Here is a 25,000-nt window from a genome sequence, read left to right as displayed (position 1 = left end):
ATCAGCTAAAACTCCCTTGGTTTTCAACCAAACTGAGTGGGATTTAGAACATAGATAGATGTAATTGACTTCCACAAGTAGGTTTGTCACCATGCTCATGTCTGTACGTGGAATGAGTAAAATCAAAAATAGACTTGAATGAGCGTATTTTTTAATACTTTTGGATTAAATATTTTAATATTTAGTATATTAAAGTATATAGATTGTGTAGATAAGATGATATGGTCATTACTCACACATTCACATGCGCACGCGTGCAATGCTAAGATTTGAATGAACTTGGTACCCTTCTGGGTAAACGTTGTTAAAGTCTCAAATGCAGAAAGTTTGTCTTATTTAATGAAGCTTACAGGGAATATGGCACCAAAAGGGAGATGGGGAGCGTTTGGGGAACATCTGTAACGGTCCCCGTTACAATTAGCACTAGTTATTTTTCTTCTTCTTCCTGGGTACTTTTTTGTCCGGGAGTGATCTTGTAAACTATACATCCGACTTAGGTAAAACCTTTTTAGGGTCAGTAGGCATGTTATGTAGATTTGCGGAACGAAGGTCATTTTGCGCGCAGGTGCTTGCAAGAGCGTGCACGTGCAACACGTGAAATGACCGATTTAATTGATATAAGCGTAACTTTTCACATTTTTGATGAAATGCTTTGAAACTCATAATATAAGGATATATTAGTAGCATAGACAATACGACATGGTCAAAATAGCAAGATCTCACGCGCATGCACGTGCGCTTCGCTCTGATTGGCTGAAACTAAAGTCTCGATATCTTTCTTGTTTTTTTGACGAAATCCTTTGAAATTTTTATCATAGCCATACATTAGGATATCCTACAACATGATATATAGCAATTATCATGAAAACATGTGCATGCATGTGCGCTTCAATCTGATTGGCTTAAACTTTAAATAGCTATAACTCCCTTGATTTTCAACCAAATAGGATGGGGTTTGGAACATAGATAGATATAATGGACCTCTACAAGGAGGTATGGTCATCATGCAAATGCATACACGTGCGTGTACGTGTGCTGCAATCTCATTGGCTGAAACTTTAAACAGCTACAACTCCCTTGGTTTTCAAGCAAACGGGGTTGGATTTAGAACATAGATAGATATAATGGACTTCTACAAGAAGGTATGGTCACCATGCTCATGTATGCACGTGCGTGCACGTGAAATGAGTAAAATCAAAAATACACTTGAATGAGCGTATTGTTTAATACTTTTGGATTATATACTTTAATTTTTAGTATATTTAAATATATAGATTATGTAGACAATATGATATGGTCATTACGCACATGCATTCACATGCGCATGCGTGCAATGCTAAAATTTGAATGAACTTGGTACACTTCTGGGTAAACGTTGTTAAAGTCTCAAATGCATAGAGTTTGTTTTATTTAATGAAACTTACAGGGGATATGGCACCAAAAGGGAGTTGGGGAGCGTTTGGGGAACATCTGTTCCCCGTTACAATTAGCACTAGTTAAGGTCTTCCGTCTTCCAACGGAAGACCTTACTGTTATTCTTAGGTTTCTTTTCCACTATTTTTATTATTATTATTATTGTTTTTTTCTTACCGATTTTGTGCACGCGAGTTCTCGAAAACGGCTTGCTCGATTTTCATGAAACTTTCAGGACTGATAGAGCATGTAAAAAACTAGATATATATTTTTTTGTTTTGATGACGTCACTTCCGGTTTTGAGATTTCCGCGTTTTAGTGATTTTCAGAGGGTCACTTTGTCCGGCAGTTTTCTGAAAAACCACTCAACACAGAAGCATGAAATTTTCAGTGATGCTAGAGCAACCTTTGGAGAAGTGAATTTCGTATATCACAACCACCGGAAGTACGAAGTGTCGACGCTCGCTATGGCCCGAAAATAGTCCTACCAAGAATTTCAAAATTTTTAACACCTTTCCTACGATAACTTTTTACCTAGAAATATTTTGTTAAAACATGTAGAACAAAAGAAGTGTAGAATTGCATGATCTTTCAAATGATATCCAAGAAAAAGGGCTGGCCCCTAAAATAAAGGATCCAGAGGGGCCAAAACGTTTTATCTGATATCTCAAAAAGTGTTGACAATTTGTTATGCATCATAGAAGGAAAGTTGTTCAAAATAATAAATAGCAGAGGCAGAGATCATTTAAAGTCGTTAAAATACCGTCACTTCCGGTCAGGCCGGAAGTATTTGTAAATGGCTCGTTTTTTGCACACATAACCGTAAATGTCTATCAATCTCGATATCATCGTCTTCAGAATTAGACGGAAGACTTATTTGTTGCTTTGCAACAAGCTCGTCTAGTTATTATGTTCCCCAAACGGAGTTTGGGAACATATTGTTTTTACTCTGTTTCTTATTATGTTCCCCAAACGAAGTTGGGGAACATATTGTTTTTACTCTGTTTCTTATTATTATTATTAGTGTTATTATTCCTGGGAAAATTTTGTCCTCGAGTGATCTTGTAAACTACACATCCGAGTAAGGTAAAATGTTTTTAGGGTCAGTAGACATGTTATGTAGATTTGCCGAACAAAGGTCATTTTGCGCGTACGTGCTTGCAAGAGCGCGCACGTGCAACATAAAAAGTGACGATTTCATTGATATCGGCGTAACTTTTTACATTTTTGATGAAATGCTTTGAAACTCATAATGTAAGGATATATTAGTAGCATAGACAATAAGACATGGTCAAAATAGCAAGATCTCACGCGCATGCACGTGCGCTTCGCTCTGATTGGCTGAAACTAAAGTCTCAATATCTTTCTTGTTTTTTGATGAAATCCTTTGAAATTTTGAACATAGCCATGCATTAGGATATCCTACAAAATGATATATAACAATTATCATGAAAACACGTGCATACACGTGCGCTGCAATCTGATTGGCTGAAACTTTAAATAGCTATTTCTCCCTTGGTTTTCAACCAAACAGGATGTGATTTGGAACATAGATAGATATAATAGACTTCTACAAGAAGGTATGGTCACCATGCACATCCATACACGTGCGTGTACGTGCGCTGCAATCTGATTGGCCGAAACTTTAAATAACTATAACTCCCTTAGTTTTCAATCAAACAGGATGAGATTTGGAACATAGATAGATATAATAGACTTCTACAAGAAGGTATGATCACCATGCACATCAATACACGTGCGTGAACGTACGCTGCAATCTGATTGGATGAAACTTTAATCAGCTATAATTCCTTGGTTTTCAACCAAACGGAGTGGGATTTAGAACATAGATAGATGTAATGGACTTCTACAAGAAGGTATGTCACCATGCTCATGTATGCACGTGCGTGCACGTGAAATGAGTAAAATGAAAAATACACTTGAATGAGCGTATTCTTTAATACTTTTGGATTAAATACTTTAATATTTAGTATATTAAAGTATATAGATTGTGCAGACAAGATGATATGGTCATTGCGCACATGCATTCACATGCGCACGCGTGCAGTGCTAAATTTGAATGAACTTGGTACATTTCTGGGTAAACGTTGTTAAAGTCTCAAATGCATAAAATTTGTCTTATTTAATGAAGCTTAGAGGGAATATGGCACCAAAAGAGAGATGGGGAGCGTTTGGGGAACATCTGTAACGGTGCCCGTTACAATTAGCACTAGTTATTATTATTAAGGTCTTCCGTCTTCACGGAAGACCTTATAGTGATTCTATTGTTTCTTATTATTATTATTCTTTTTTCTTCTGACCAAATTTTGTGCATGCGATTTCTCGAAAACTATTTGGCGTATTTCAATGAAATTTTCAGGATTTATAGCTCATTATATGAATTTTATACAAAATTCCGTTTGTTGAAAAATTCGGCACCAGTGCCAAGTTATGGGCAATTTTCTGATTTTAAAATGCAATTTTGTCTTCGAATGTTCACGAAAATGGCTCAAGATATTAACTGGAGACTTGTTAGAGATGATAGACAATCAGTTATAGATGTGCAATTTTTCCTTCGTTTGCGTCGTCAGTACTTCCGGTCGCTACAGGAAGCGAATTTCAAATGTTCATTTTTTCAACTTTTTTGTTTTTCAGTATTTTTCTTTGATATAATTAATAGTTATGAAAATTCTACTGGAAAGGCTTAATATATGATTTATTCTAAAATTTATCAATCCACACACTAGATATTCGCATTTAAAAATCTGAAGCGTGTCCAAGATGGCGGCGGTCTCCGTAAACTTCGCCATTATGCAAGTCGGGTTCTAGAAGGTCAGCTGAGCGTTTGGATGAACGAAACTTCTACCAAAAAGATTAATGAAATGTAAAGGATACTTTGGATTGCAACGACGCAATTACGTTGCATTGATTATAGTTTTAATATGAGGTTTCCTCAAATGTCTATTAAAATTGCTTTTGCCTGCATATCAAAGTAGAATTCAAGATTACAAGTGGAAATACGATAACTACAACCTTTTCTTTTGCACCAGGGAAAACTTATCCTAAGCCATTGCTATAAGTAATAGCTTTTCAGGAAACTTGCCTGACTTAATATTCACCATTTTTCTGAAGTATTACTTGACTTACTATTATTTTTCCACGCAGGCTTATGACATATTAAATGAATAGAAAAGACAAAAATAAGAAAAACATTTTTTAAAGAGATTGTTTTTTAAAGGTAATATAAATATTCTTGTAATGAATGCAAGTTATGAAACATAACTAGTATCAGATTCCTTGAGCATCGGAGGGCGAATGATTTTTTTTTTTGCAGTGAAGCATTCCAGTCTTTTCATGAACGTGTAACTCATCTCCACTTTGAGGGAAAACAGGATAAAGAATTCGTGGAAAATCTTACCGAATTCATTGCTTTAGTGTTACTTGGCCGTATACGATATCATATTTGTACAATGTGATAAATATACTTTCTAACGCTCGAAATTACGGTCATAAGAACATACATTTCTAATTTGCATTGAAGCTATCACATCCAATCAAAAGATCAAACATTTCAAAGGAATAGCGTTAAGACCTACTTGTGACGTTTGGCACGAAATAATGTATCGTGACCCGACTTAAGTAGTAGACAAATGGCAACAATAGTGCAGAAATATATAACATTGGCATGCCTGTATATGGAGTTGCATGGAATAAAAAGTTGAATACATATCGAAAAAAGGAAAGAAAACAGTATCATCTGTTCATCACTAATAGATTATCTATCCTAAAAATTACTGTTAAAACTCAAGTAACAATTTCCTATGTGATCATCTTGAGCAAAGTTTAGCTAGCTGGCTGTAATTTTACAATTCCAAACTGAATTTTAAAAAAAAATGTAATGTATGTTGGAATCAAAAAACCAATCTTGCGATATTCGAATGTTAAATCTGAAGCGGGTACCAAAAGGCGTAATGGGTACCGCAATGGATTTTCACGCTGGCGACCCGGGTTCGATCCCCCTTGTGTCCGATTTTTAAAATCTCTTTTTAAGTCTGATTTTACGTTGTTTTTTTCTGAATCGGACGGAAGACCTCTCGTTGCTCGCAACGAGGTTCGTTTCTAGTTATTATTATTTTTTTTCTTATTTGTTCTCCGGTACTTTTTTGTCCGCGAGTGTTCTCAGAAACTGTTCACCCAACTGAGCTAAAACCTTTTTAGGGTTAATAGGTGTGTAGTGTAGGTGTGCGGAACGAAGGTCATTTTGCGCGCATACGCCTGCACGTGCGTGCGCGTGAAATGAGTGAATTGACTGATATACTTAATATAGCTATAACTTTTACATTTTTTGATGAAATGCTTTGAAACTCATTACACGAGGATATATTAATAGTGTTAATAAAATTACACTGTCAAATTAGCAAGAACTCACGCGCATGCACGTGCGCTTTGCTCTGATTGGCTGAAACAAAAATCTCAATATCTCTTTTGTTTTTCGACGAAATGCTTTGAAATGTTAAACATTATCATGAATTAGGATATCCTACAATATAATATGGAAAAAATTTCATGAAATCACGCGCATGCACGTGCGCTGCAATCTGATTGGCTGAAACTTTAAATGGCTATATCTCCTTTGTTTTTTGACGAAATGCTTTGAAATTTAAAACATAGTCACGCATTAGGATATCCTGCAATATGATTTACAAAAAATTTCAAGAAATCACGCACATGCACGTGTGCTGCAATCTGATTGGCTGACACATTAAGTGGCTATATCTCCTTTGTTTTTTGACGAAATGCGTTGAAATTTAAAACATAGTCATGCATTAGAATATTCTACAATATGATTTAGAAAAAGATTCTTGAAATCACGTGGATGCACGTGTGCTGCAATCTGATTGGCCGAAATTTGAAATGGCTATAATTCCCTTGGTTTTCAACCAAACAGGATGGGACTTAGAACATAGATAGATATAAAGGCCTCCTACAAGAGGGTGTGGTCATCATGCACGTGCACGCACGTGCGTGCATATTCGAACGAGTGAAATTAAATATACACTTAAATGAGTGATTTTTTAAATACTTCTGGACTAAATGCTTTAATATAAAGTATATTGAAATATATATAAAGTGTAGACAAGATTATATGATCATTACGCACGTGCATTCACATGGGCACGCGTGCAATGTTAAAATTTGAATATAATTGGTATCCTTTTGGGAAAACGTTGTTAAAGTAAAAAATGCACAGATGTTGTCTTATTTAATGTAGCTTACAGGGAATATGGCATCAAAAGGGATTTGGAGAGCGTTTGGGGAACATCTGTAACGGTTCCCGTTACAATTAGCACTAGTTATTATGTTCCCCAAACGGAGTTTGGGAACATATTGTTTTTACTCGGTTTCTTATTATTATTATTATTATTATTATTCTTTTTTTTCTTCTTTGTTCTCCGGTACTTTTTTTGTCCGCGAGTGTTCTCAGAAACTGTTCACCCAACTTAGCTAAAACCTTTTTAGGGTTGATAGGTGTGTAGTGTAGGTGTGCAACACGAAGGTTATTTTGCCCGCATACGCATGCACGTGCGGGCGCGTGAAATGAGTGAAATGACGGATATACTTTATATAGCCATAACTTTAACATTTTTTGATGAAATATTTTAAAACTCATTTAATAAGGATATATTAATAGTGTAGATAATGTGACACTGTCAAATTAGCACGAACTCACGCGCATGCACGTGCGCTTCGCTCTGATTGGCTGAAACAAAAATCGCAATATCTTTTCTGTTTTTTGACGAAATGCTATGAAATTTAAAATATAGGCATACTTTAGGATGTACTACAATATGGTATATAACAATTGTCATGTAAACACGCGCATGCACGTGCGCTGCAATCTGATTGGTTTAAACTTTAAATGGCCATAACTCCCTTGTTTTTCAACGAAACAGCATGGGATTTAGAACATAGATAAACATAATAGACTCCCACAAGGAGGTATGGTCGCCATGCACAAGCATGCACGTGCATGCACGTGTGCTTTGCTGTGATTCGCTGAAACAAAAATCGCAATATCTTTTTTTTATTTTTGACGAAATGCTTTAAAATTTTAAACATAATCATGCATTAGGATGTCCTACAATATGATATATAACAGTTGTCGTGAAAACATGCGCATACACTTGCGCTGCAATCTGATTGGCTTAAACTTAAAATGGCTATAACTTCCTCGTTTTTCAATCAAACAGGATGGGATTTAGAACATAGACAAACATAACAGACCCCTACAGAAAGATACAGTCGACATGCACATGCATGCACGTGTGTGCACGTGTGTGCACGTGAAATGAGTAAAATTACAAAAACACTAGATTAAAACGTATTTTTTAATACTTTTGGATAAAACGCTGTAATTTCTAGTATAAAGATAGTGTAGACAAGATGATATGGTCATTACGCACATGCATTCAAATGCGCATGCGTGCAATGCATAAATTTGAATATACTGAATATAATTCTGGGAAAACATTGTTATAGTCTAAAAGGCATAGAGTTCGTCTTATTTAATGAAGCTTACAGGGAATAAGGCACCAAAAGGGAGTTGGGGAGTGTTTGGGGAACATCTGTAACGGTTCCCGTTACAATTAGCCCTAGTTATTATTCTTTTTTTTCTTCTTTGTTCTCCGGTACTTTTTTGTCCGCGAGTGTTCTCAGAAACTGTTCACCCAACTAAGCTAAAACCTTTTTAGGGTTAATAGGTGTGTAGTGTAGGTGTGCGGAACGAAGGTCATTTTGCGCGCATACGCATGCACGTGCGTGCGCGTGAAATGAGTGAAATGACTGATATACTTAATACAGCTATAACTTTTACATTTTTTGATTAAATGATTTGAAACTCATTATATAAAGATATATTGATACTGTAGATAATATGACTCTGTCAAATTAGCACGAACTCACGCGCATGCACGTGCGCTTCGCTCTGATTGGCTGAAACAAAAATCTCAATATCTTTTCTGATTTTTGACGAAATAATTTGAAATTTAAAATGTAGGGATACTTTAGGATGTTCTACAATATGATATATAAAAATTATCATGAAAACACGCGCATACACGTGCGCTGCAATCTGATTGGCTTAAACTTTAAATGGCTATAACTCCCTTGTTATTCACCCAAACAGGACGGGATTTAGAACATAGACAGGTATAATGGACTTCTACAAGACGGTATGGTCACCATGCACATACATGCACGTACGTGCACGTGCGTTTCGTTCTGATTGGCTGAAACAAAAATCTCAATATTTTTTTTGTTTTTTGACGAAATGCTATGAATTCTTAAAATAAATACATACTTTAGAATGTACTACAATATGATATATAACAATTGTCGTGAAAACACGCGCATGCACGTGTGCTGCAATCTTATTGGCTAAAACTGTAAATGGCTATAACTCCCTTGTTTTTCAACCAAACAGGATGGGATTTAGAACATAGACAGACATAATAGACTCCTACAAGAAGGTATAGTCCTCATGCACGTGTGTGCACGTGAAATGAGTAATATGAAAATACGCTTAAATGAGTGTTTTTTTTTAATACTTCTGGATTAATTAATTTGATATTAAGTATATTAAAATATATAAATAGTGTAGACAAGATGATATGGTCATTACGCATATGCATTCAGATGAGCACGCGTGCAATGCTAAAATTTAAATATATTTTGTATTCTTCTGGGAAAAGGTTGTTTAAGTCCAAATTGCATGTGTCTTATTTAATAGCGCTTACAGGGAATATGGCACCAAAAGGGAGTTGGGGGGGGGAGGGGGGGTTTGGGGAACATCTGTAACGGTTCCCGTTACAATTAGCCCTAGTTAATCATAAATTTCCACTATTTTCAGCTTTAGGTGATGAACAAAAACTTTATTGGTTACTCAATACAGAAGATAAGGAAACTCTTAATTTTGTGGGCAAATTTATAAATGATAACATGTTTTAGTAGCATTAGTCTTTTACACATACATGCATATTTGATGTATTCCTTTTAGGCAGGATTATTGTTAAAATGATTTATGTCAATTACTAATTGTATAATTGTTTTGCTATTCATTGGCTTATCTTTTCCTTATTATTATAACAATCTCATACTTGTCTGTTATGGGCTCTAAATTAGTAATAAAATGTTCTGTTCTGTTCTATAATATAAATACAAGGGTACAGTAACAATATTATGTAAATTTTCATCAAGATTATATTGTTATGACATAATTTTAAATTTTTTTTAGCTCACCTGAGCTGAAAGCTCAAGTGGGCTTTTCTGATCAACTGCTGTCTGTAATGTCTGTCTGTCTGTCGGCCAGTTTGTAAACTTTTCACATTTTCAACTTCTTCTTCTCATTAGAATCACAAGGCCAATTTTAAACATAATTGTTAAACAAACTTTAATATAATTAAAGCATCCTTTGTTGAAGGGGAATTTGAATTAATTGTTTAAATGAAGGACCGAGTCCCCTTCCAAGGGAAGAAAATCAAGAAAAGACAAAACTAGGGTTGGGTCATTAAAAAGTCTACCTCTCAAGAACCATAGGGTCAGGAAAGCTGAAACGTATGTGGAGGTATTTTGTAGTCATGATAGTAGTGTAGATTCTAAATTGTCCAAATCATGACCCCTGGGGGTAAGGCGGGTCACAGTTTATATTCCATTTGGGAGGATCTATTAAAGAATAGAATGGCCAAAGTTACTCGGGTGAGTGATGTGGCCCATGGGTCTCTACACTTTGATTTTTATACCCACTGCTTGAAAAGCAGGAGGGTATATAGTAATCGTTAATTCCGTTCATCTGTACGTCTGTCCGTCCGTCCGTCTGTTACGCTTTGGGGTACCCATCTCCTATCCGCAACTCCTCTCATACCACAGAATGAAATTTGATGAAACTTTCACAGAATCTTTATTACATATTGCCATTGTGCACCTCCTATTTTACTTTTTGATCCAACACATATTTTGGGTTTCTCCGCCTCAGCAAAACATGGACTTTGCCATTATAACTATATGGAGGCGGGGGGTATCATTTAGTGAGCTCATCGCTCACAGTACCTCTAGTTGAGCATTAAAATTGCCTTGGAATGATCAAAGATTTTGTTAAAAATAATGTTAAAATTTTATCTTTTGTTTGGTAACAGATTTCCTGTGGTGATATTTTTAAAGAGGCCCCTGCTGCCCATGCCTTAGTAAGTGTATATTTTTAGCTCTGCTGGTCAGAGACCAGAAGAGCCTATGCGATAGTAATGCGTCCGTCGTCTGTCCATCTGTCTGTAAACAATTTTACAAAATGCTACTCCTCCTACAGTTTTAGTCTGATTTCAATATACTGTAACTTGGCACACAAGTAGACTACACTAAGATACATAATTCTGTGTATCGGTTTTTGATTTGGATGAACGGTGTTGCCATGGTTACTAGAAATAGACATCTCTGTGAAATTCTTTCAAAATGCTTCTCCTCCTACAGTTTTGGTCTGATTTCAATATAACTTGGCACACAAGTAGACAACACTAGGATACATAATTCTCTGTATGAACGGTGGTGCCGTGGTTACTAAAATAAAAATTGCTAAGAAATTCTTTCAAAATGCTATGTATCCTACAGTTTTGGTCTGATTTTAATATAACTTTGCACACAAGTAGACAGCATTAGGATACACAATTCTGCATATCGGTTTTTGACTTCGATGAACATTATTATTCTATTTATTGCTGTTTTAATTTAAAAGTTTCAATTCCCAACTGCTTAAATACTTTTCTCTTCCTTTGCTATAAGTACAAACCAGTAGAGCTTCAGTCTTGACAGAGACTTCTGGTTTATATTTCTTCTGCATTCTCTAATCAGTAACTGTTCACATTTAAGCAGCATCTTTGAATTATTGAAAAATTAGTGTAAATTAAGAATTTTTTTTCATTTAATGGTATCGTGACAAATTGAAATTCAAATATTACTCTTATTGATTTCAGGTGTCCCCAACAAATAGCTTTGGTTTTATGGACATAGGAATTGACATGGTGTACTCCAAGCACTTTGGATGGCAAATGTAAGTCATAAATTATTGAGGGTAACATTTTTAAGGGTTTTTTCCTATAAACAAAAACACTGTTTTCAGAAAAAAATACCAGTGCTAAACAAAAAATGCACATGCCTTTAGAAACATATAAAGAGAAAGAAAGAGACAGATCTAGAACTAACAGAATTATATTAAGGACTCACTATGGAAAATGTCAGACAAAATCCAGTCTCTTATTCCCCTGGATCCACTGGGCAGTTAATAGACCCCTAACCAAAGTCTAAAAAGTTCTTTGGGATTGGGGGAGGGGGTATGTGTGGCATAGGTATATATTATCCATAATACACAAATCACGTAGTACTACATTCAAATATCATATCCAGATTATATAAGGCCATTCCAAGTTTTTTCTATGTTTAGCGTCCGTGTGCGCCTTGGTTTTTGAAACCCCATATAAGAAAAAATACACATCATCAGGAGTCCTGAAATTGATTATTTTAGTCGAAATTTTTGAGTTTTGTCAATTTCTCCAAATAATTCTGTACAGTAAGATATATTGGGTGTATTCTAAGCATTTACTCCATCGTTTTTGCTTAAGAATAGATATTTCTTCTATTAAAGCAAGTTAGTTAGATCAAGTCATTTGAAGGGTGTCATTTTTATGACTTTTAAGCCTGTGTTTTATGTTTTGGATTGTGTGTTTTTTTTTCGAATAGGTAGGTAGGTTTTTGAAAGATGGATGGACGCTAAACAGAGAAAAAACTTGGAATGGCCTAATCATGCTAATTTTGTATTCTGTATGAGTTGGTATGTTGTAATTCACAGGCAGGAACGCTTACAAAAAGTAATTCGAGAAGAGCATGATGGTGAAATTTTAGTTGTAAGTTTATAAGTTTTATGCCGTGTACACATTTCCTTTTTTAAAAGAGACTGAGGGCAAGGCTTATGACAAGGGTGATAACTCTTGTCATACTCCGAAGTCTATTGTTTATACTCAGTATAGTAAACAGGTATTCTATATAAACTTTTGACACAACCTATCTATAATGAACTCTCTCCTTCTAATGTCCACATGCATTTCACTTTAATGTTTGACCAATATTTATCATTCACATCTAAAATCAGAGTGTAGTGAACACAATGTAACATACCTGGTACTGACAGTGTCACTGTTCATAATCATAATATGTAGTTAAAATACAAAATGTTTGAATCACCAAGGCTGGACAGAATTTGAATCCATTCCTAGTTTTGAATTGTTTGCCTTCAGTTTTAAAAAGGACTGTAGTTATTGTACATACATGTATATGAAATTATTAAAATTGCTAGTATCATTTATGCCCCCGTAATCAAATATTTAGGAGTACTATATAAAGTTTTTGCCCCGTCCATCCATTTGTCTGCATGTTTTTCCACATAAACTCTAACCTTGCCCATAACTTTTGATTGGGTGGGGCTACAGCTTCCATATTTCACAGGTGTATTTCTTGTGACAATACCTTTCTTTGGGTACCACCAAATTTGACCTCCTGACATTTATTTTGGAGTTTGATACACTTTTACAAAAGATTACTACACTTTAACCTTGGCCAAAACTTTTGAACAGTAGGTGCTAGGGCTTTTATACTCTACATTTGTATTCATTGTGACAAGACCTTTTGATGAGAACCAGGTTATAAATATTTTTGACCTTGACCTTTGAGTTTTTTTTCAGACTCACTTTTAGAAAACTGTAAACTTGGCCATAACTTTTGAACATTTAACATTAGGGCTTTCATACAGATTCCTGTATTCCTTGTGACAAGTCCTTTCTTTGGATATTAACAATTTTGATCTTTTGACCTTGACCTTTGGAGTTTGACTTGCATATGAGAAACTTAAATCCCTGGCATAAGCTGCCATATAGGGGCATTAGTGTTTCACAAACACATTTTGTTTTATTTTATCCATTACAAAAAAAAAACAAAAAAATTTAACTGGGTATGGTAAATCATGAATTATCATTTTAAGCAATTGAAAATGCAGGTTGTCATTGTTTCATTTTCGTACAATTGGTTTTTGTTCACCACTTTCACTAGAATATAGGATTAAGGATTTGGACTGTCTGTCATTCTTTTTGTCTGTCTGTTACACTAGGTTTCCATACGATTGCTCAATAAGTTCTTGTGTTTTAGCAATAAAACCCTTAAGAAAAGTTGTCTGGAGGTTTTGAGGTAATAAGGTCAAGGTCAGAAATCAATACTGCAGTATATTTCATGAAAGGCTTTTCATTGATATGTTACATTTTTTTAGATTTTGCATACACTTTATTTTTAAAATATCATAACTCACTATGACTAAAAGAATATTGCTTTGAGGTCAGAAGGTTGAGGTTGTCTTACCAGTGCTGCATTCAAGATCATAGCAGATGCAAGTCTAGCTCCTAGGCAAAATGCTTGTTCAAGGTGCTTCAGGCCAGCATTCAGTTAAAATGGAATCTCTTTGTAGAGCTCTGTAGCTGCCCTGCACTAATATTGTGAGGAGGAGATTATTCCTTGTATTTAAGTTGAACACTATTCGTAAAAGGAATGTGTCTGCCATTTTTGTTCGAAGAATTGCTTTACCTGCAGACCCCTATATAAAGGGCAGGACTTTGTCACGTCTCAGTGTGTAATCAGTAGACGGTGTGGAAAGATGTATGCTATACAACACTCGGTAGCGACAATAATAATGTATACTTCATCTAATGCAGGAAAGTAAGATACCAAAGAAACTTATAATTATAGTTGCACAGGTCAGTGCAGTACACAAACAAACACAGATAAAGGTATAAATGCAATAAAATGTAAACAAAGGTAATGCAAGATAACCAGCACAAACACGGGTCGCCATTCCACACCGATACCTGTGACAATAATGCAGTCAGGTGTGACGAATCTGAATGAATATCCCCTGGTGTTGATGTATCGTAGATAGAGATATTGAAAATGGCATATGACTATTTATGAATCGTGTTCAGCTTTAACTGTTGTTTGTTATTCTTGTTAATAGAAGACTTACCATTATGTGTTGATTTCAGGGGCAAGCTGTAATTATTCCAGCCTACGATGAGCAGGTGCCCCCTAAAGAGGAGGATCTAAAAGGGTGTAATGAGGAAATCCCCATCAAGTACCTGATTTCAGCCCCAGCCATGAGGGTGTCCCAGTGTGTAGAAAAAACAGTGAATGCTTATTTGGCATTTAGAGCTGTCATTTTAGCTGGTAAATCTTATTAATAATTTTACTTAACCCTATGTTAAGTGATAGGTAATTGATTTAAATATTAATTTTGACTGATAAAACTTTGTATATAATATGTAATTGTACATTGGATACTATATATATATCTGATTTACCAAATACATGTACTAATGCCCTGTTCACACAAAGTTTAATTCGCAGTAAATTAATGCGAAGTAAACTAATGCGAATCAAATTAATGCGAATTAAATTGCGTTCACACGACAGCTAATGCGAAGTAAACTAATGCGAATTAAATTTTTCTTCTACAATCAGGCGTCAGTAAGTCTATTATGACGTCATTTGTAAATCACGTCATGTATGCAGAGCCATCCTTTGTTACATCATGTAGTGGCTACAGGTATTCATTAATTTTAGTGATTAACATACTTTCCCTCAATTTTTGAATCAAATATAGCACAAATACCTATATATAACCACCAACACGTGTCCTGTGACTTAATTCTGGCCCTACGCATGCGTCAAAATTTAATTCGAATTAGCTTCGCTTAGCGTTCACACGGAGTTAATGCGAAGTAATTTAATGCGCAGTAAATTAATTCGAATTAAACTAATTCGCATTAAATTCTCCGTGTGAACGCTTAGCGAAGCTAATTCGCAGTAACTTTACGTTTAATTCGAATTAAACTCTCCGTGTGAACAGGGCATAACTGTCTGTACGGAACATTTTATTGAATACCAGGTAGTCCTTACTAATATTTTAAGATTAGGTATTTTATAAAAAAAAAAAGATGTTTGAACTATTAGTACAGAAACACAATAAGAAGAACCCTGATGACAAGATTTTCAGTGTGCTGTGTCCAGGTATGGGGACCACGTTAGGAATGATGGATTACCAGTACAAACAATGTGCACAACAGGTATGTAGCTGTATAAAGGGAGAGTACTCTGTCATTCTATTATTTTGCTATTTTGTCTGATTGTACAATGAAGGACAATGCAAGAGAGAATGTTAAGATATAAGATGTTACTGGCTGGATTTTCCAGAAAAGTTGACCCTTTAGCAAGGAAATTAAACTTTTGCTTTAGGCTCATGGGCCACAAGGCTAACCTGAGTCACTAAGGTGACGTTTTTTGTCCTTCATTGTGTGTTTCGTGAAGCACTTTGTATACCGTATAAGTAGAATTTTTAGCAAGGATTTAATACAGCATTGGCATTATTAGCGAGGGTGCTGAGATCGCTAAAATTAAATATCGCTGAAAATTAATTGCGTTTTATTTGTAATAGCTTCTTTAATGTGCATTTTAAAATAGCTAAAATAACATCTCGCCAAAAATAAATTACCAGATTTTAAGGACAAATTTGTGTCTCGCTAAAAATTCCACTTATACAGTACTTTAAACATGTTAACTATTTCAACTTCTTCTCTGGAACCACAGAACCAATTCCAACCACTATGTTAGGATGCCTTCGCATATGTTCTATCTTTTCCGCAGTACAGTTAAGGTGCGCAATGGAAATATCGGCTAAATTTTGTATTTAAAAATGTATTCATAATTGGGATGGCGATTATTTTTAGTACATTATTTATATCGGATAATTGTAATTATGATTAATAACTACATATCGAGGACAATTATATTTTATATTTAGACTAGTCACGTGATGCGGCAGTCATGCGATTTTAGCACATTGACTTGAAGTATTGATGTTACATATAAATATCACTAGTGCAAGGGCATAACCAAGTTAAATTTCCAAGTTTAGTATATAAATATTTTCAACATGTATCGTAGTTTCTAAAAAGTGCTGCGATCCTGTCTAAATTCTGCAATTGCATTGTTAAAATTATACTTGTATGACCGAATGCTATATTTTTTGCTGGTCAGCGGCATGAAATACTGATATAATTAAATTGTTTTTAAGATTTCATCAGGATCGCAGCACTTTTCAGATACCTTATTAGTTCTAGAGTTGAAATGTAAAAGCTTACTTTGATCCATAGAGTGTATGCCCTTGCACTAGATCGATTTATTAAGACCCCCCACATTACCCTCCGATGTACTTGCATACAAATATACGGCAGTGTCAATTAAATACGTAATGTACAGAAAATATATTAATAAAATAGCGAAGAAGACATTAAATTCAAGTTATTGTCCCATAGAATATCTGTAAATAATATTTTATTTAATTAGAGAATACATATTTTGTTGAGAAAATATTACTTGATCTGTCTCTCACTGCATACAAACTACGTCACGTTGTAAGAAATGACGTCATATTGACAAGTGTATTGCGATCAGTGCCTTGTTTATAACTTGTTATGTTGGATTTAACTAACGACAAAACAACACGCTATAGTAAGTTTTTATGTAGTTTGATGATTTCTTACTGGTTAAATTAGCAGATAAACTCATTTTGTGGTATTTAAAGAAATGTTGTATGACGTATATTGTGTATGATGTCATAGTCAAGTTTTCCCGTACAAATTAGGCTCCGCCTCCTTTTTGTAACCTTAACTGTGCTGCGTCTGCCTCAATGGTTTCTTATAAGAAAATTTAAAATGAATCCATTTTATTTTCACTAATGCTTAACTATAATTTCTCCATGAAAGAGGTTAGGACCTTTAATTTGAATAAAGTTGAATTGATTCTCTTCACCAGAGTTTGATTGAAATTAGGTCTATGGTTTTATAGAAGATGATAATAAAAATTTTGCAATGATGATGATGGTGATGCCAGCAATCTTAGACAATGGATAAAATTTTCCATTTTGATTCTTAAAAAATGGCTCAGATGGGAAAAAATGCTCTCCTAAAGAACACTAGAGCCAAGGAAAGTGCACCTGTAGGAGCCCTTAAATCACATCAATATTTAAAATAGCTACTGGGGTTTATGATGAAAAAAATCTTTGATGAAATACTGCATGGAGGGTGAATATTAAATGGGAACACATTTTCTCCAGTACATGTACTGTAAACCAACTTTTATTCGCGACGACTTTAATTCACGATTTACTGAGGTTAAACTAGTTCGCGACGATTAATTTTCGCGATCAAGCCTTTTTATCTGTTGTTAATAGAGAAAGAGACCTTAAGGACTGGATCGCGGCGAGAAATATTCGCGATGAAGAGGCTGTCGCGAACTTCGCGAAAATTTCTCGCACGCGAATAAAAGTTGGTTTACAGTATATAGTTGTCATGCAAATCCTGCCTTAAAGGTAAAAAAAAAAAAAAAAAGAACTAAGAAACAGTTACTGATACATGTTATCATATGAAATGGTTTCTTTTGACAGATGTGTTTGGCTTATGAGACACATGAACTGAAGCTTCCACAACACAGGTTTAGAGTGTGTCCAGAGAGTCTGTGGTCCATGAACAATGATCACACAAAGATGGTGGAGGTGAGTCAGCTCTATATAGATTCTCTGTCTTGATTAAATCAGGTTAAAACTGTTATTAGCTCACCTGAGCCAAATGTTTTGTTGTATAAAATGAATGATACCGTGTAACCAAATTCTCTTAATTGTTTGAAAAACAGTACATGGTCATGTTTGTAGAATAAAAACTTGACTTGCTGTGTGTCTCAGTCTGATTCAATTCATAACTGTAATCAGATCCAATAATTTTGATTTTTAGAAGCTTTCTTGATTTCGATTTTTTTATGGCTCATGTGACATGTGAATAACTGAATTTTATTTTTAATCAACAGATTGCAGATGAACATGATGCATCACCATTGCCAGATTCTAACCAAGCTTTTAAATATTGACATCTAGAAGATTAAATATGGATACAACTATAGAGAAACAATAAATATTTATTCAGTGGCAAAAAAACCCCAATATCTTACCAAATTATACATGCCCAGAAGCAATAAAGTATATTATTTGTTAAAATTTTGTTTAAATAACTGACATCATCAATAATTATTTAACATAGTTCTGAGCAAGTATTATGATTTATGTGATATATTATGTGAAATAGTAACAGCTTTCATTCTTAGAAATATTTTAGTACCTTGATTTGGTTGGTACATATATTTGATTATTTGTCTAGAATAGTTCTTTTAACAAAACAATGAGTTACCTCCCTTTAACACATTTTTAATGAACATTCAATGTTAATGCTTTACTTCATTGTGAGAACTATTATTATGCTTGTAAATTCTATTGTAATAACTGCCACCTGAACTGTGAATTCTCATAATTCAGAAATTATCTTGGAATACACTACATTTTAAGTCTTGGGCGTCAATGTTTGTGGATTATTAAGCAAAGTTTTATTGGTTCTTGGGGACAGTTTTGTGGGTAATTCCTGTATACAGAAGATCAAATGAATCGATACATTGATGAAATAATCATGTGTGGAAATGTAAATTATTGGGTAGGGTGACCACAAAATCCAGGAACATTGATTAGCCCACAAACAATGATGATTCTACATGTGTGATAAAAATAATGTTGATAAATTAATTCTTATTGAACTCCATACACTTATAGATAGTTTTCGATTGACCAAGAGTTACTTCCCGTTGGCCGCCATACTGGAGGTCCAAATGCTCATATTCCTTCATTGTTCAACCAATTTAAAATTTTTATATTTGCTATTTTGAATTAGAAATCATTATTTTTCTGAAGTATATAAATTTTTGGAAGCCTCCTTTATTTAAAAAAAATTATTTGATAAAGATTTTCCACCAAATATTTCTGCTATATTTTCTTAAACTTGGTAAGACAAAGAGGGAAAATCACTGAGTCGACCTCCAATATGGCGGCCAACGGGAGGTAACTTTCGCTAAATTCAGGCCTATCGAAAACTATCTATATATTCATTGAATCAGAAAATATTATTTGATGATGTTCATTCTAGACCTAACCTAAGCAAGTTACCAGTAACAAGAAATTTAAACTAAAATTAACTAAAGTTAGCCCACTTTGCAACATTTTATAATAGCGAGCGCAGCGAGCGTCGCGAAGCGACGCTCGCGAACCGAGCTCAATAGACTAACGTGTATGAACAGAGGAAATTCGGATTGAAATCTGTACATACGTCAGCCAAATTTCTCTGTGCAACCTTCCCAGAATTCCTGCACTACCCAATGTCCTTTGCGCGAATAAATCAAAAATAGTAAAAAAATTAAAGGAACATTGTTTCTTACCGAAATCTTAACGAAATGATTTTGCCTTACCTTATTCAAAAAAATACCCCCATGTCACAACACCGGCCTTCACCTTGCCATTCGGAAATGATACAAATGACGTCACCGGAAACTTACGAATTTTGACGAACTAATGTCGGTTGCTTCCGTGAAACTCGGAAAACATGTTGCGGTGCATAGCAACATGGTGGCTAAAACATGGCGACAACTTTCTTGAAAAGAACGATTTAAAGCAATCTTTTTTCCATAAAACTAGCGTTTGCGTCCAAAGTCAACAGAACGTTTTATCTGACGTCATACTTTCCAATCGGCAATCCTCGGCTGACTCCGCTACGCTCCATTCAAACGTGGTACGAGTCATCCGAGGAACTCCGATTGCATACTTTCGTCACTTCAACGGTTCGGGTATTTCCGATTTTGTCGGACATTTCCGAGAAGTTTGGAATCTCGATCCCGATGCTTGGGAAATGATTTCTTTTTATTGTTTTGTTTTATTCTTTTTCTTGAATGATAGACAGTACACGTGTAGGTTTCTGCTAGTAAATAAACTGCGCTCGCCCCAACGGTCACACCGTAAAACATATTACTTGTAGATGTATAACGTGATGATCCAAAATACATGATTTTGTAATATCTTATTTAAAAATGGATTGCTTGATGACTATCACCCCCCAAAAAAAGTTCTGTTTTTTACTACATGTATTTGTTTTCTCTTTGTTTATCATGATGTTGTTTCTGAAAGGGTGGAGAAATCTTTCCCTCCACCTGCATGTCTGTCCCTGCAAACTTCTCCGGGCTATGTCTTATTTATGGAAAAACTCTGAATTAATTAAAGCTTGATCAATCATTATGTTTACTATATAGTAGAACAGAGATTGTTAATGTGTCCTGACATTGACCAAAGGTCATTGCAGAAAGATGAAGGTGACTGCATGGCTGAAAAATTATTAAATTTTTCATTCAAAATTAAATTTTGCATGTCACTGAGTTGTAATAGAGAATCACTTAAAGCTTTATATGCTAAGGTATAATGGAAGACAGACATCTCGGCCCAATGACACCTCGACCCGTGAAGGTTGACAGGTCGGCCCAAAATTATTGACACGTTGGCTGAGGGGTCGGTATAATATAAATAGCTTATATTAAGTACAATGTTTTAATACATACCAATCAGCTAGGGTGTGGTGTGGAAGCATCCTAGGGTAGTGTATATTCTAAATTGTTCAATTTATAACCCCCATGGAGGATGGGACCAAAATAGATCGATATTACAAGGAGGAATCTGGTGAAGAGAGCAGGGCCAGCCACTCAGGTGACTGTTGAGCCCATGGGCCTCTTGTATACCTAGCCATTATTTTTCACATATTTAAATTAGAATAAATTTGAGTGATTTTTTTTTAAATAGAAACATTGTGTTTATCCTTCAAATAAATAAGTCAAATTAGCATTTTTCACCAAAAAAAATGCACGAAACAGTTTAGTACCGAGTTGTCTAGCACCCGTTTACGTTGTTGTCATTGTTGCTGTGTGATTAAAATAGAGTTTCAAATAAAGTTGGAAATGATGTCATACCTATATATTTATCTTGTCAATTAAGGTAGTGTAAATTTAACTATTTTTTCACTCTTCACGGAAAGATAAAATGAATAAACAGGCACAGGCCCCTTCGCAAAATTCAGAAGAGGACAAAGTGAAAGTAGAAGATGCCGCAGCAGTATGTCCAGTTGTCTACATATTGAGAGACATAGAACAAGGAATGGTCAATGCCTGGAAGTCTACCTTCCCTAGCTCGTATAAAAATGTTCAAGTAAGTTAGTTATCTGTGACTTTGCTAATTTTATATTAACCCCCCCCCCCCCCCAACAAAAAAAAAAAGTCTCTGCATGATTACGAAAAAGAATTCTCAAATAGTATAATATTCCCACACTTTATCACATTTTAAAGTAATGAAGTTTTTGATTGCATTTAATATCAATTAATCTATTTTCTTGTTTACAGATTTCCTGTGGTGATATTTTTAAAGATGCCCCAGCTGCTCATGCCATAGTTAGTATAATCCGCTGTATAATTAGATTATCCTCACGAAGACAATAGTGATATGATTGACATATTTATTGTCTTCATGTACTTGCATGTCTAACCAACAGCCATACATGTAGTCAGAGGTCTGTAAAGGTCACCCTAGCTTGATGGAATGTTATAATTCTATCGTTAAAATGATAATTAAATGTCAGGACAATATTGTCATATTTTAAAATTACTGTAAACCAACTTTTATTCATGTCAACTTTTATTCAAGATTCGTCAGTTTGAAATCCATCCGCGACGATTAATTTTCACAAATAAGGGAACATTTTCTAGTCAAAAACAATTTCAGCAAACTAAATGGTTCGCAGCGATTAATATTTGCGACTTGAAGTAGGTTGCAAAACTTGCCAATATATCTCGCATGCAAATAAAAGTTGGATTACAGTATTTTGCTTCTATCTGTCATATCAACTTCAGGTGTCCCCTGCCAATAGTTTTGGTTTTATGGATGGAGGAATTGACATGGTGTACTCCAGGCACTTTGGGTGGCAAATGTAAGTCACTTTTCAAAAATGTTTCTACATTTGATTTTTAATTGCTGTGAGAAAATGCTGTTATAAAGTATATACACTATGAGAAAACATTGAGACATTGGTGTTAAATTACCTTGCATCTGCCTCTGTCACTCACTACGCATTAATGATGATCATTTATGTTTTATTTGAGTTTTAAAGTAAAAGTTCATTTAACAAGGTGTGTTTGTGAAACACTATGCGCCCATAGGCAACAAAGTTCGAAAAAGCTATTTCTAGCATATAGGTCAGTCAAGGTCACAAGGACATTGACCTTGGTGTCATTTGAAAGAACTTAATTAGTGGAGTAAGCATACCAAATATGAAGTCTCTATCTCCTATAGTGCAAAAGTTAAGGCGAAAGTTCGAAAAAAGCTACTTAAGCATATAGGTCACAGTCATGGTCACAAGGTCATTGATCTTGGTGTCATTTAAAAGAGCTTAATTAGTGGAGTATGCATACCAAATATGAAGTTTCTACTCTCTATCTCCAATGGTATAAAGGTAATGGCGAAAGTTTGAAAAAGCTATTTTTAGCATATCGGTCGCAATCAAGGTCATAGGGTCATTGACCTTGGTATCACTTGAAAGAACTTTTAAAATTAATGGAGTAATGCATACCAAATATGAAGTCTCTATATCTCATGGTTCAAAAGTTATGCCGAATGTTAAAGTTGACAACAGACAGATAAGCAGATAAACAGACAGGACAGAAACAATATATGCACCGGATCTATCGATCCGGACGCATAAAAATTGATTAAGTTGCTTAAAAAGTATTTTCCTCCAGGCTGAACTTTTTTAAAATAAGATTTCATTTTTTGCACTTGAGAATTTAAAGAATTCAGATTCTTTGTCGGCATCAGCTGCTGCAGTATGTCTGTATTTTATTCTCCTTTAATCCAAATCACATTCATTCAGTAATTTATGTTATCAATTATAATTTCATAGGCAGGAACGCTTACAGAAAGTAATTCGAGAAGAACATGATGGAGAAATTTTAGTTGTAAGTTTGTTATTTTATGATGTGTCATAGGTAATAATGCAAGTCTTTTAGATAAAAAATATCTAAGTCTTGAAAAACTTGTTTCACAATATCAAGGTTCCAATATTTTTACATCTTAGTTGGTGTTCTCTTGTAATAAAAAAGAGTTGTTCCTACATGTATTTTGTCTTGATTTCAGGGACATGCTGTAATTATTCCAGCCTACGATGAACAGGTGCCCCCTAAAGAGGAGGATCTAAAGGGGTGTAATGAGGAAATCCCCATTAAATACCTGATATCAGCCCCTACTATGAGGGTACCTCAGAGTGTAGAAAACACAGTGAATGCTTATTTGGCATTTAGAGCTGTCATATTAGCTGGTAAATATATAAAAATTATCTTAATTTTACTCAACTTTGTAAACAAAAGTCGTTCTTTTAACAACAGCAGATTAGTTATAAAGTAGTTACATGGACATCATTAAGTGGAGCATCCCCTCCCAAAGAGAATATCAAGGAAGCATTTGACATCAGTCACCATATAAATTATGACACTTCAGTTTCACACAAAGGACAAACTAAATTTTCCCACTCACAGACACACAAGCATGTTACTATATCTCATAATCCTCCAACTCTGCTTCAAGGGAATAATGAAGAATAATATGACAGGGACATTTTTGTGTTTGTTGATCCAGATTAGGGGTCCATGTACTTTGTATTATAATAATGGGGAATACATGCATATTCAATGTATAATATCTTTTTTTTTTAATTATTAATTATTGTGAAAATTTAAAAACAACAAATATAACCCTTTACCTTTTCAACAGTAATTTACCTACAGTAATTTATCCTTTGAATAAAAATTTATTTTTTCTGGTGATATTTTCACTATTGAAATGGTGAAACTATAAAAACTGCAGCAAATCTCTATTTTCTCTACTCCACAAAGAGTGTTATAAAGAATTACTCAAATGGACTACTGTCTAAAACTCAAATAATTTCTATATCCATATCTAGCTACAAAATATTGGATAATATATCCTCTTTTTATAAACGGACCTTATGTGTAAATTTCGGTTAACTCTTTGTTATTTAATTCATGTATTTTTGCGATCAAGTTTTTCTCAACATAATGTTAACTGAATTATTTATTACTAAAATGTTAATCTTTATTTTATAAACTGTTGATTAGTACAGAAACACAACGTGAGGAACCCCGGTAATGAGATCAGGAGTGTGCTGTGTCCAGGCCTAGGCACTGCTGTAGGAATGATGGATTACAGGCAGTGTGCTCAACAGGTGTGTATAAAGGGGCAAAACTCTTGTCATTTTATACATCTGCCATTCTGTTTTAATCAATATCAGATTAAAACAAAAGAAGTGCAATATATGACCGAAAAGGAGGAATTTAGGGAGAGGGTGAAGAGATTTTATTCCTAGCAGGAGCCTGTTAACAAAATTCTGAAGTTTTTATGTTGATTACAAATGTTTTTATAAAATTCATTTATTTTAAAATGAAATAGAAAGAATATATTTTAAATAACACTTCC

At 34.6% G+C, this 25,000-nt stretch overlaps 2 protein-coding genes across 2 annotated transcripts in view; both read left to right on the top strand.

Moving 5' to 3' along the window:
• LOC134243530 (uncharacterized) overlaps positions 1-18,643 on the top strand; it is a 35,558-nt gene extending 16,915 nt beyond the window's left edge. Inside the window, exons 3-9 of the mRNA XM_062725787.1 lie at positions 10,605-10,652; positions 11,433-11,509; positions 12,305-12,359; positions 14,538-14,718; positions 15,505-15,617; positions 17,996-18,103; positions 18,412-18,643. Of these exons, the coding sequence (XP_062581771.1) occupies positions 10,605-10,652; positions 11,433-11,509; positions 12,305-12,359; positions 14,538-14,718; positions 15,505-15,617; positions 17,996-18,103; positions 18,412-18,471 (642 nt within the window). The 3' untranslated portion in view covers positions 18,472-18,643. The remainder of the gene's footprint in view (positions 1-10,604; positions 10,653-11,432; positions 11,510-12,304; positions 12,360-14,537; positions 14,719-15,504; positions 15,618-17,995; positions 18,104-18,411) is intronic.
• Positions 18,644-21,376: 2,733 nt separating this feature from the next.
• Positions 21,377-24,869, top strand: LOC134243532 (uncharacterized; the record flags this gene model as incomplete). The annotated part of the gene is made up of 6 exons (XM_062725789.1): positions 21,377-21,667; positions 21,859-21,906; positions 22,366-22,442; positions 23,412-23,466; positions 23,645-23,825; positions 24,643-24,869. Coding segments are annotated over exons 1-6 (753 nt in total), but the record flags the coding sequence as incomplete, so codon positions are not given.
• Between the last annotated feature and the right edge of the window lie 131 nt (positions 24,870-25,000).

Source organism: Saccostrea cucullata, unplaced genomic scaffold (genome assembly GCF_032062105.1).
Source record: "Saccostrea cucullata isolate Sc308-1 unplaced genomic scaffold, CSIRO_AGI_Scuc_v1 ctg2500, whole genome shotgun sequence".
In the NCBI taxonomy this organism is placed as follows: Eukaryota; Metazoa; Mollusca; class Bivalvia; order Ostreida; family Ostreidae; genus Saccostrea; species Saccostrea cuccullata.
This window is presented reverse-complemented; position numbering and strand designations above follow the sequence as displayed.